The sequence below is a fragment of the Rattus rattus genome, chromosome 3, assembly GCF_011064425.1.
Source record: "Rattus rattus isolate New Zealand chromosome 3, Rrattus_CSIRO_v1, whole genome shotgun sequence".
NCBI classification, from domain to species: domain Eukaryota; kingdom Metazoa; phylum Chordata; class Mammalia; order Rodentia; family Muridae; genus Rattus; species Rattus rattus.
The window spans coordinates 59,753,298-59,764,788 of NC_046156.1; the positions used below are offsets into that span (position 1 = coordinate 59,753,298).

At 48.1% G+C, this 11,491-nt stretch overlaps 1 protein-coding gene across 1 annotated transcript in view; it reads left to right on the plus strand.

The window, feature by feature from the left end:
- The window catches only part of Chd1l (chromodomain helicase DNA binding protein 1 like), a 54,753-nt gene extending 44,000 nt beyond the window's left edge, over window positions 1-10,753 (plus strand). The window contains exons 16-23 of the mRNA XM_032897658.1: window positions 482-630; window positions 2,024-2,187; window positions 2,750-2,961; window positions 3,948-4,046; window positions 5,939-6,009; window positions 8,174-8,288; window positions 9,073-9,181; window positions 10,417-10,753. Of these exons, the coding sequence (XP_032753549.1) occupies window positions 482-630; window positions 2,024-2,187; window positions 2,750-2,961; window positions 3,948-4,046; window positions 5,939-6,009; window positions 8,174-8,288; window positions 9,073-9,181; window positions 10,417-10,489 (992 nt within the window). The 3' untranslated portion in view covers window positions 10,490-10,753. The remainder of the gene's footprint in view (window positions 1-481; window positions 631-2,023; window positions 2,188-2,749; window positions 2,962-3,947; window positions 4,047-5,938; window positions 6,010-8,173; window positions 8,289-9,072; window positions 9,182-10,416) is intronic.
- Window positions 10,754-11,491: the final 738 nt, after the last annotated feature.

Sequence of the window (11,491 nt, forward strand, 5' to 3'; positions counted from 1 at the left end):
CAGAGCTGTAGGAGCAGGGATCCCTTCTGTGCTGCATCGTTTTCTCCAGCTCTCTGCCATTTGTCCTTTCTGTGTCACTAGGAGCCAGCAGAGTATTAAATGTGTGCTTGACACTAAAAGCGGGGGTTCACTAGGGAGCCTGCGTGTCAGGGAGATTCGTGCTGAGGAGTGGAATGGCGGGCGCATTCATCCCATTCTCTATGGACACTTGGCAGGGTGAAGGGATTCCCCAGTCCTTGGTCATCGAGGATGGACCAGCGGGGCCCTGAACTGTGTTTTATCCTATGACAAGAGAACATACAGGATTCCCATGCGGGACCCAGAGGTGTTCCTGACAGGAAAGAAAGTGGTGTGGCCGTAAGCTGGGCTTGTCTCATTTTAGATTATGACCCATTTCCATGTTGTCTACGAGAGCTGCTTTGAATAGTATTAATCCATTTCCCCGCGCCTGACTTCCGTTTCTCTGGCTTTGTGTCCACAGAAAACCACATGTACTTATTTGAAGGCAGAGACTATTCTAAGGAGCCCAGTAAGGAAGACAGGAAGTCGTTTGAGCAGCTGGTGAATCTTCAGAAAACTCTTCTAGAGAAGACGAGTCACGGGGGCCGGTCCCTCCGGAATAAAGGCAATGTAAGAGCTGTTCTTTTCTATAAACCCATGAGTTCTTCAAACTGTTGCCCTAAGAAAGCGAAGGGTGCTGCTGGGGTCACTTCGGTCTCTTGGGATGGGTTGTAATAAGTGAACTGCACTCTGTTCTGAAAGCTCTGGTCATACAGGGGAGGAGCTGGAGGGCTGGCACACTGGTTAGGAGCCATCCCTGTCCTCAGGAGGGCCCAGGTTCTCAGCATCTGCATAGCAGCTCACATTCTTGTAGCTGCAGTTCTAGGGGCATCCAACACTCTCCTCCGACCTCCACAGGCTCCTGCACACACGTGGTTCACATACATATATGCAAGCGAAGCACTCATACACATGAAGTGTAAAATAAATCTTTAAAAGACATTAAGGACTGGCAAGGTGGTTCATCAGGTAAGAGCACTTGGCTGTGCTAGTCTGGTCGCCTGAGTGTGATTTCCAGAATCATCGGAGAAAAGAGACCCGACTCCCAAAAGTTTTCCTCTGACCGTCACACTTGTGCCATACACAGATACTCATGTGCACGTACACACACACACACACACACACACACACTATCTTTCTTTTCACACACATATACATTAGTAATAAATAAAATAAAAATTTATTTTTATAAAAGAGTGAAGTTGAGCATTGTGGTGCATGCCTATAATCCCAGCACTTGGGAACTGGAGGCAAGAGGATCGGGAGTTCAAGTACAGACTATTTCTATAATAAGTTCTAGGATAGCCTGGGCTACATGAGACCCTGCCTCCAAATATACATTAGGATGAAACATGTGCTTTATGACTTCATGCAAGTAAAAGCAGCTCTTGGTCCTCTAAGCCACCCCTTAGGGATCTCGTTGTTACGAGAAGATGCCATGCCTGCTGTTGGCCTTGTGACCCTAAGTCATCATTCATTCATTCATTCATTCATTCATTCATTCGTAGGATGGCAGTCATAAACGATATGCGATGTTCCAGTGCCTGGCACTTCATGTATGCTCTGCAGAACCGTCACTTAAGTAATGAGGCTGCTGAAACCACACGGTTCAAAAAAGCATATAGTGATTTGTAGAAAGTTGCACTAAAATTGTTTAAGCTCGGGCTGGCATCCTGTAAGCTATGATTTCATTTGAGAAGGAAAAGTTCTTTGTTCTTCATGAGGTGATCGTGACTGCCTCTACCCACTTCAATGCTTTGGCTGAGCTTGGCGCCCAGTGGCCACGGTGCCTGTGAGGCGTTGTGTTTAGCAGTGACCCACAGTGACCCACAGTCAGTGCCCACCACACAGGCAGAGTGGGGATGCGCTGTTTCCATTGCTCCCATGCAGAGTGCTTTAGACGGAGCTCGCAGAGGAGCAGCAGGCCTTGAGTTTCCTGACCGTGGGTCTTTGTCTCTCTAAGGTTCTTATCCCAGGCCTTGCAGAAGGGCCCATCAAAAGGAAGAAGATTCTAAGTCCTGAAGAGCTGGAGGACAGACGGAAGAAAAGACAGGAAGCAGCAGCCAAGAGAAAGAAACTAATGGAGGAGAAGAAGAAGGCCAAGGAGGAGGCTGAACACAGGAAGAAGTCTGTCTGCATTTTATCAGGATGGGGGTCACTGTTGCTGGGGGGAGTCTTGTGTGGCGAGCCCAAGCTGACATGGCTTTAAGGACGGGAAACCGTGATCACTCTAGTTCTTACTGGGGACAGAGTCCAATTTTAAAGATTAGACCTTTATATTTAGTCCTCAGTGCCAAGGCGAAGATGCATTCTGTCCAACAAGAACCCATCTGTCTGTCTATCTATGTATCTGTTTATCTATTTAGAGAGAGAGTGAGAGAGAGAGAGAGAGAGAGAGAGAGAGAGAGAGAGAGAGAGAGAGAGTGAGTGTGTACACAGCACACAGGAGATCAGAGGGCAGCTTGCAGGCAGTTTTTCTTTCCCTTCACCCTATTGGTTCCTGGGATTGAACTCAGGTTGTCAGGCCCTGAGACACTTGGTGGCTTCTTGTGAGTGTAGTAGGGAGGCAGTTAGCCTAATCAGTAAACCTTGCTTATTTACACGTAGGTAGAAAACTTTAGTTGGGGAGTTCACTTGTCACCTCCTATAAGTAGATCATTAACTCCTCTCTCTCTCTGATCTGGTGAAGGATGGCCTGGTGGGAATCCAACGGTTATCAGTCCTTCTGCCTGCCCTCAGAGGACAGCGAGCTTGAGGACCTCGAGGACCTTGAGGACGGAGACGAAACTTCTGCCGAGCTAGATTATGAAGATCTAGACTCAACCTCCATTAACTATGTTAGCGGTGACGTCACCCACCCCCAGGCTGGCGAAGAGGATGCTGTCATTGTGCACTGTGTCGGTACGAGTAGTGGGCTGGGACCCTGAGAATACCTTGTCTTTATGATGCCAAGAACGTGGAAGGCTAAGGTCAAATGTGACCTAAACGTGATCATCCCAGTGCAGCATTATATGGCCAGGGGGCGTGGCTTCCATCAGTGAGAGTTGACTCTTTACTGCTTTGAGTTACCCGATCTCCTTGGACCCCAGGTCCTTATACATAGGGCTGTTGGTATCAGCTTTATCCTCTGCACGACGTGTCTAAGAGGGTGGGATGAGGTGACCCTTGGAAAGTAAATACATCCTGTGAGGAACAGCAAAATCCCACATGTGTTCCTCCTGCGACCAGCATGCTTTAGCCTCCTCCACCTGGAATCCTCTTTCCCCGGTAACCACACTGATCATGTGCAAGCGCCTGCTTCCCGTCCTGTAAGCGAAGAGGCCTCCGTCTTTGCCTTCTATCTTCTTCTGTCCTGCTCTCCGCTGTCATGCAATGGTTTATTTGACTGTCTCATTGCACTAGAAAGTGGAGCTGGGACTGCTGCTGTTGTTCACTGGTATAAGCCTTGTGCTTAGAATGGTGCTTGGCACGTCAGATGTATGAGCCAATGTATGGAGAGTAAATGAGTATAAACACAAGCGTTAGCCAGCTGGACTAGTGCCAGCTTGAGTCGAGTCCTACTTTTCTTCCTCCTTACTGCGTGTGCAAGTGTCCACTCCATTCCGTCTGTCCGCTCTGCTCTGTATTCTGCACCCCACCCCTACGTCCTGTACGTCCCGCAGTCGTAGGCGCCAGAGCTTCTCTCTCACAACACTTCATTCCTGACATTCCCATTTTGACCATTCTTGGCACAATGTATTCTACTATACCTTCTAGAATAGTCTAGGAGATTAGCTGTATTTCCTTGTCTAAAAAGTCATTCTCCCACAAGCCTATTGTGTACGTTGGTTTCCTGAGTCCCAGACTAGACTTGCCTCCTGTAGATGGACATTTTCTCTCTCCATCAGATGACTCTGGCCGCTGGGGCAGAGGTGGCTTATTCACAGCTCTGGAAGCACGGTCCGCTGAACCAAGGAAAATATATGAGCTGGCTGGGAAAATGAAAGGTAAGATGCAGAGGAGAGGAGAGGGTCAAGGAGACAGGAGAGGACACTTAAAGTAGTACATGGGGTGGGCCGGGGTGTACTGCAGGTGAGAAGCACCAGCCGGGGCCTGGCTCCTGCCATCTGTTGCTCCTCGTGTGTGACTTTGAGACAGATCATGAGACAGTGCCTCTTTTCTCATAATTTGTGGCTGACACTGTTGCCACCTTCCCTGGGGCTGTAATAAGGCTGGTAGATGCAATTGTTCTGACTGACGACCAGCTCCTGCTCACCCTCCTGACCATCTCCCGAGAAGAGCATCACACCTAGTAGAGAGAAATCGGACACACTTTTAAACTTCAAGACAGCTCGGGCTTGGTGCTGTGGGGAAGCCGGGCTACCACACTCCCGGACGACAGAAGTCTGGTTGTGTAAGGACTGGGGGACTTGATGGACAGTATCAGCCTTTGGTACCAGAGCCAGGAAAATCACCTTCTTTTATGTGCAGCAGTCACAGTGTACAGAGTTCACATGTTTCACAGACGTCTACTAAGCAGTGTGACAGTAATTTCGCACAACTGTATTTTTAATGACCCCCCACAGGCAGTCAAGTGGGTTACTTCCTGTTCCGGTGTCATGTGAGAATCTGAATGCAAAACTCCCTTTTGGCTCACTTTGACTTCGGGTGTCTAGAGTAGAGATACAATTAAATGTACAATTAAAGAGATGATGGTGAAGGCAAAGAGACCCATAGTATGTCACGAGTGGAATTAGAAAGTCACTGGTTGGGATTGGGGATTTAGCTCAGTGGTAAAGCGCTTGCCTAGCAAACGCAAGGCCCTGGGTTCGGTCCCCAGCTCCAAAAAAAAAAAAAAAAGAAAGTCACTGGATTTTGCCCTTCTCAGTGATCATATTTCCTTGGAACCCTGGAGGAGTTTGCAGTCTGAAATGTGCTATTTAGATGTAAAGAGCAGTGGTCAGTGTAACTAGAGAGGAACCGTGCATCTCTCCAAAGAGGGATTAAGGTTGGGCAGCAGAGTAGGTGAGCAAGGCTAGAGCTGCTAGGGAAGGCTGAGAGCATTGCCTTGGGTCTGAGAAGATGAGGAGAGTTCCCATTGCTGGAAGGAGGGGGAGGACTGTAGAGTTTCCAGTGTTATCTCATTCTTCTGTATCTTCCCCAGGCTTAGCATTCCCAGGTCCCAATGACTGCAGGATCTAGGCAGTGACAGCCCCAGGCAGCCCAGGGTAGAGCCACCATCCAAGGGGGAGGGGACGCTTAGCCACTGTCATAGAGACCATTCCCAGGTAGTCTGCTTATTTGGGAAATCTGATCCGGAGAATGACTTAAAAGATTAGGGTTTGTGGGTTACTTGTCATTTTTGTTGAAACAGAAAATTCACACTGGGTCTATAAAGCCCAGAACTAAAATGGCCCGATTGTCTAGAGCATTGGCTTGATTTGATCTGCATGAGAGGGAAATGTACAGGTGAAACGGTAGAGCGCAGTGGGTGGGTGATTTAAGACAAACAGGAACTCACCCAGCCTCATCCCTTTGCCTCTCCGAATCACTGTGATGGCCACAGGGCACCAGGTTGGTGATGTGAGGACCAGAGTTTGGAGGGAAGCAGCTGAGGACCTGCCGAAGAGGATGACAAGTCAGGGAAAGGGCTGTAAAAAATTCAGAGGGAGGCGCAGTACCAAAGCTAACCGGAGCAAGCCATGGTGGCCCATGCCTATAGTTCTGGAACCAGGGAGGCCAAGGCAAGACAGCAGGATTGCTGCAATCTCAAGGGTAGCCTGAGCTACAGAGTAAGATCCTATTTCAGAAAGCAAAAAAGTAACAGAAATGTGATTGGCGTTAGAAAATGAACCCTTTAGGAAATTAATGTTCTTTTTACTCTCTCTCAAAACCTCAGACCTGAGTTTGGGCGATGTCCTTTTATTTCCCATCGATGATAAAGAGTCACGAGACAAGGGGCAAGACCTGGTAAGTAAAAGCCTGTCACACGCCAGAACTAAAGCTTGGCTTGTAACAGGTACCCTTGATATGCCCACTGCCAGCATCTGCAGTAACATGGTGGCTTCTTAGGACTGCCACATCTGTGTTACCTAGTGGGTGGCTTCCGCCTTAGAAACATATTACAGTGTTGCTTGAGACAGCATGACCAAGGGGGACAGTCGGTTCTGTTTGCATTCACTTTACGTCTGGATCACAGACCTCCCTCCTCCCGCTCTCACCCTTACAAGTCCCTTCCCCCATTGCCCCCTCCCCTTCTCTCCAGAGAAGGGGAATCCTCCTTGGTACCACCTCACTCTGGGACATCTAGTCCTAGCAGGACTGGGCACATCCTCTTCCACTGAGGCCAACCATGCAGGCCAGGTGGGGGAAGGGCATCCAGTGACAGAGAACAGAGACTGAGACAGTCCCGGTTCCAACTGTTGGGGGACCCACATGAGGACCAAGCTGCACATTTGCTACAAATGTGTAGGAGTCTAGGTTTAGCCCCTGCATGCTCCCTAGTTGGTGGCCCAGTCTCTGAACTCCCATGGGCCCATAGTTGACTCTGTAGGTCTAATTGTGGTGTCCTTGACCCATCTGGCTTGTTCAATTCTATCCCTACTCTTCCACAAGACTTCCCGAACTCTGCCTGATGTTGGGCTGGGGGTCTCTGCATCTGCCTCCATCTGCTGCTGGATGAAGCCCCTCAGGAGACAGTTATGCTAAGTTCCTGTCAGCAAGCATACAAGATGTGCTGGGATAAAGAAGGAGCAGAGACTGAGGGACCAGCTAACCAATGGCTGCCCCAGCCTGAGCCCCATCCCATGCTAGAGACACTATTAGTGATACTCTTCTATGCTTGCAGACAGGAGCCTAGGGGCCTTTCTAATAGCATTACATGACAGCCACCTTCTCACCGTGTCCTCTCAGTCTGCCCTCTGTGTATGCACATATTGATGCCTTTCTACATGTCCTAATTTCGTGTGTGTGTGTGTGTGTGTGTGTGTGTGTGTGTGTGTGTGCGCACATGCATGTTGGTTTAGAGGACAACTTGCAACTGTCTATTGTCTATCCACCATGTGGGGCTTTGGGATCAGGCTCGGGTCATAGGCTTGGCAGCCAGCCCTTTCCGTTCCTTTTAACATTAGTACTCCACGCGGTGCTGGCCCATAGAGTGTGCCCCAGAGCATTCCCTGAGCAGAATAAGAAAGTGTGATGTAAAATTCTCAGGGTTCATCATTTTCGTTTATACAAAAATTCGTGCGAAGGATTATGCTTTCTAGCCGGCAGGAGACAGGAAGCAGCCCACACCTCCTCTGCTTTGCATCTTAAGGATCTCCTCCTCGCTTGTCGGTTGGAGAATCTGTAGTGAGTTTTATTTTTTACCACAACCACCTGACTGTCTCTCAGGGCCAAGTCCATGAATTTTGAGCCAGATCACTGCTGACTTAGAAAAAGAGTTAGTGAGACCAAGAGATGCTCACACTCAAAGACCTGTGTGGCTAACAGCAAAGTGTCTTCTTCTTCTCTCAGTAATTTCTACAACGCTGTATGAAGTGGGCGGAAAGGGGACAGCAGTATCCGTGCATAAGAAACAGAATCAGGCTGGTGGCCGTGGCGGGGGTAGCATGCTTGCCTAGCCTGGGCTTAATCTCACGCAGCTCTGCAGAAGGAAGGCTGCAGTGTACAGCAGCATGGCAGTGCATCTGCATGTCTGGATGGATTGCATCGGCCTTAGCAATTCCCGGGAGGATCTCTGGGGGTGGAGGGGTTGGCACTGCCACCACAGGGCTTGTTAGGATGGGAATGGATGACTCTTGTCCTGGGGCTGTGGAGTCGATGGGTACCAGTTAGAGGGCTGAAATACAGAACTCCGAACTCCGACAAAATATCAACAGTTTCTCTTCTCCCGAGAACAGTTAGGAAAGTCCGTGTTTTGGACTCTGGCTTGACCTTATCTTGAAAGAAGAAAGAAAAGCCTACATAAGTTGCCATGATGTAAGATGGGCCAGCTAAGTCGCATGTTGGGTATGCTGCTGTCCAGGCAGCATCCAGAAGGGGTAGGGCTGAGCCTTGGTCCTCCGTGACGGTCTGTGTCTCGTGGGTGGCCCCTCACGTGTGCTGCGTCAGCTTTGAGTGCTTACTCTTTCAGTTGGCCTTGGTGGTGGCTCAGCACCGCGATCGTACCAATGTCCTGTCTGGCATTAAGATGGCAGCCCTGGAAGAGGGCCTGAAGAAGATACTTTTAGCAGCAAAGAAGAAGAGAGGTAAGCCTTCCCTCTGTGCTCAGGATCAGGAGGATTTCTGTCCAGACATGTGCTGTGACTTTTGAAGGGAGGCAAGAAATGCCAAGACTCTCCTTGATGTGCCTGACAGAATCAAACCAGAGGTCTCACCTACATCATTTATGTTTGCATAGCCCTTCCTTTGTGGGCTATGTCCAGCCAATGGGCACTGTTGTCATGGTTACGAAGCAGTCCTTAGCTTTCTCACCTGTCTGTCCAAGCCTAGCGTGTCTCAGTGTTTGTGAGATTCTTGACTTGTGGGAGAATTTGTGCTAGCTAATTTATGATTTAACCATCAATCAGAATCCGTGCCCATCCCATCTACTTACATCTAGAACCTGTGCGTTCTTGCGTTCAAGAGAAAAGCGTACTTTCCCCCTCTTCCGTGTAGATGTTAGCTCTGGTTCTTCCAGTCCCATGCTCCCAGAAGGCTCTGTTAAATCAAACTTCAAATGTCCCATTTATTTGAACCTACATACTGTCACACGGCTGTTTACCTGTGCTCCGTCTCCTCCCATCTTCCCAGTGAATCTCTCTGCCTGGCTCTCTCTCCTCTCAGATGTCCTACCCCCTATTTCCTGCCTACGCCATTGGCCATCAGATGTTTTATTGACAGGTGCCACGTCCATACAGGCATCGGATATCCTCTCTACATTCCATTTCCTACACAGGATACCTTTCACACTGTAACTGTATACTTTGTATGAAACCATCAATAATTATTTTGTCCTGTATATATTTTATTTTGTCATAATCTTTTCAATAGCAAGTGTTCATCTTCCACGAATTGGACATGCTACAAAGGGTTTTAACTGGTATGGCACTGAAAGACTTATTCGGAAACACTTGGCTACACGAGGCATCCCAACTTTCATGTATCCTTTTGTGGTCTGATTATACATACTTCAAACAATGAGGAAAATCGTACTGCATCTCCTGATATTGCTGTTTGATCCAAGGCTGTCTACCGTCATGTCCTTCACTCTGTCCCTCTTCAATGAGACGTAACCAAGAGACACTTTCCAGCTTGTACGATCCAGAGTATACACCCAAGAGAATAAATACCCACAAGCATTTCTGTGGGCGCAGAACTAGATTAGGACAAGGCTCAGCAGATAAAGATACTTGCTTCAAAGCTGGACGGCCTAAGCTCAGTCCCCAGAGTCTGCGTGGTAGAGGGAAGGAGAGAACTGACTTCTGTAAGTTTCATCTGACCTCCTCACATGCACCACACATATATAAAGTATGTGGAAGCTGGGCATGGTAGCATTTGCCTTGAGTTCCAGCACTCAGGGGACAGAGATAGGCAACTCTGAGTCAGATCTACAGAGCTAGTTCAGGACAGCCAGTGGCACACAGATACAGTCTGCCTTGAAAAATAAATAAATAAATAAATAAATAATCAATCAGGGGAAAGTTAACTGTACAGTTGATAACATCTTTTCTTGTCACTTCTCCTGAGACCCTTCAGGTCTATAGTAGAGGCCTAATTCTAAGCACCTAATTCTATTCACCGATGTTAACTTAAATAAGTCAACTCTTGCTTTAGAGCCCTTTGATGTACTCTTCTTTGTTTTTTGTTTTAATTACAGTGCTTACACATGCTAGGAAAGCACACCCCCACTGGGTGACACCACCATCCCTTTCTGAAGTACTCTTAAGGGCAGTGCGAAATCCACTGTGAGCATTACGTTTCCATCTATATTCACTACAGTAATATTTTTTTCTCAAGACCTGGCTCTACAGACCAGCATTTTTAAATTGTAAGCTGTGTCCAAAATGGCTAGAAACAACAGAATTAACCTCTAGGTTCTCTGTATAGAAGGTCTTATCTTCTTACCTAGATCCTTATTATGCACTCCATGTGGTCCCTAAAGGATTTATGTCCCTATAAAGCCTTAATAAAGAAGTCACATTTTATGTGCTTGTGCAATGTCAGTAATTTTAGTACACCACGTAACAGTGACCATCACGAGTTCTCACAATAGTAGAAGAGTTTCTGACCTGAAGAGAAGGCATTAAGTGTTTTACAGTGATTACCTGAGCACTAGTAGTTTGGGGAAGGTTGAGTTACAGTGATGAGATGTGCCTTCCTTAACCATCTCTGCAGATACTACTTTCCCAGAAGTAAGGCCTGCCATTCACAGCCTGGATCCCCGGCCTCAGCACCACTGGTTCCTTAGCAACCAGTCCAGCATCAGGTCCAGTTTTCAGCAACCAGTTAGTTTGATTCATGTCCCAAGAGCAACTGTTAGTTTTCAGAAAACAAGGCTGCCTTTGGCCATGTCCTCCGCTCTGGAATTTCTGAGCTAGTCTTTTCCGAATTCTAATTCTGTTCGCCTGGAAGTGTTCCTGTAATACAGGAATGCACAGCTTATATGGGAAAGCCCTTTGGCTTCAGATTGCCTGAGCTTTATAATAATAAATTTCCTATTGTTCATGGTTACGTTGCTTTTTTTCCTCACTGAGTCTAGTTTTCTTACCCTCCCCCAGACTGGTGCACAGAAGGGTGAGCTGAGTGAAGACAGGGTGGGGAGACCTTGCGGGAAAGAAGCTACTTCAGCCAACTCGTGCCTTAAAGTGAACACCAGAGCAGAGGCTGGCGACAGACTCTCCAGCCTTCCGCACCAGCAGGACTCCCTGCCCTTCTTTACTCAGTATTGGGATCCTGAAGACAGATGGTTGGTCTGGAGACCTGCCAAGGGTGACTTTAGGAAACCCTGAGTATCCTTTCCTCCACTTGCAAAGTCAGTTTAGTTTCAGTATGCCGCTCCTGGCTGGCACAGCGTGACCTGTGAGCGTCCCTGGAACAGAGAACCACTGGAAGAGCAATCTTGGAGGCCAGGCCATGTAAGCAGTGGTTCGTCACACCTGTGTGAGCCCTGGCTTTCGACAGCTGTGTTCCAGCTGAGAGTGGTCTCACACGAGATGCCCATAGTGCATGGGTGAAGAAAGTGCAGCCTATTACAGGAGGACAGCACTACTCGGCCATAGGGAAGAATGAAGTTGTATCATTTTCAGCAGAGTGGAGGGGACTGGAGGTTACTGTAGGAAGTAAGCAGTACACAAGAAGAACTATTCTCTGTCGGGACAGAGGCTGCAGAACTCCAAGCTGTAAGTGGAATAATCATTACAGACAGGATATATGCGGCTGAATTTGATCAGCGAACCCTGTGTTCACGGTC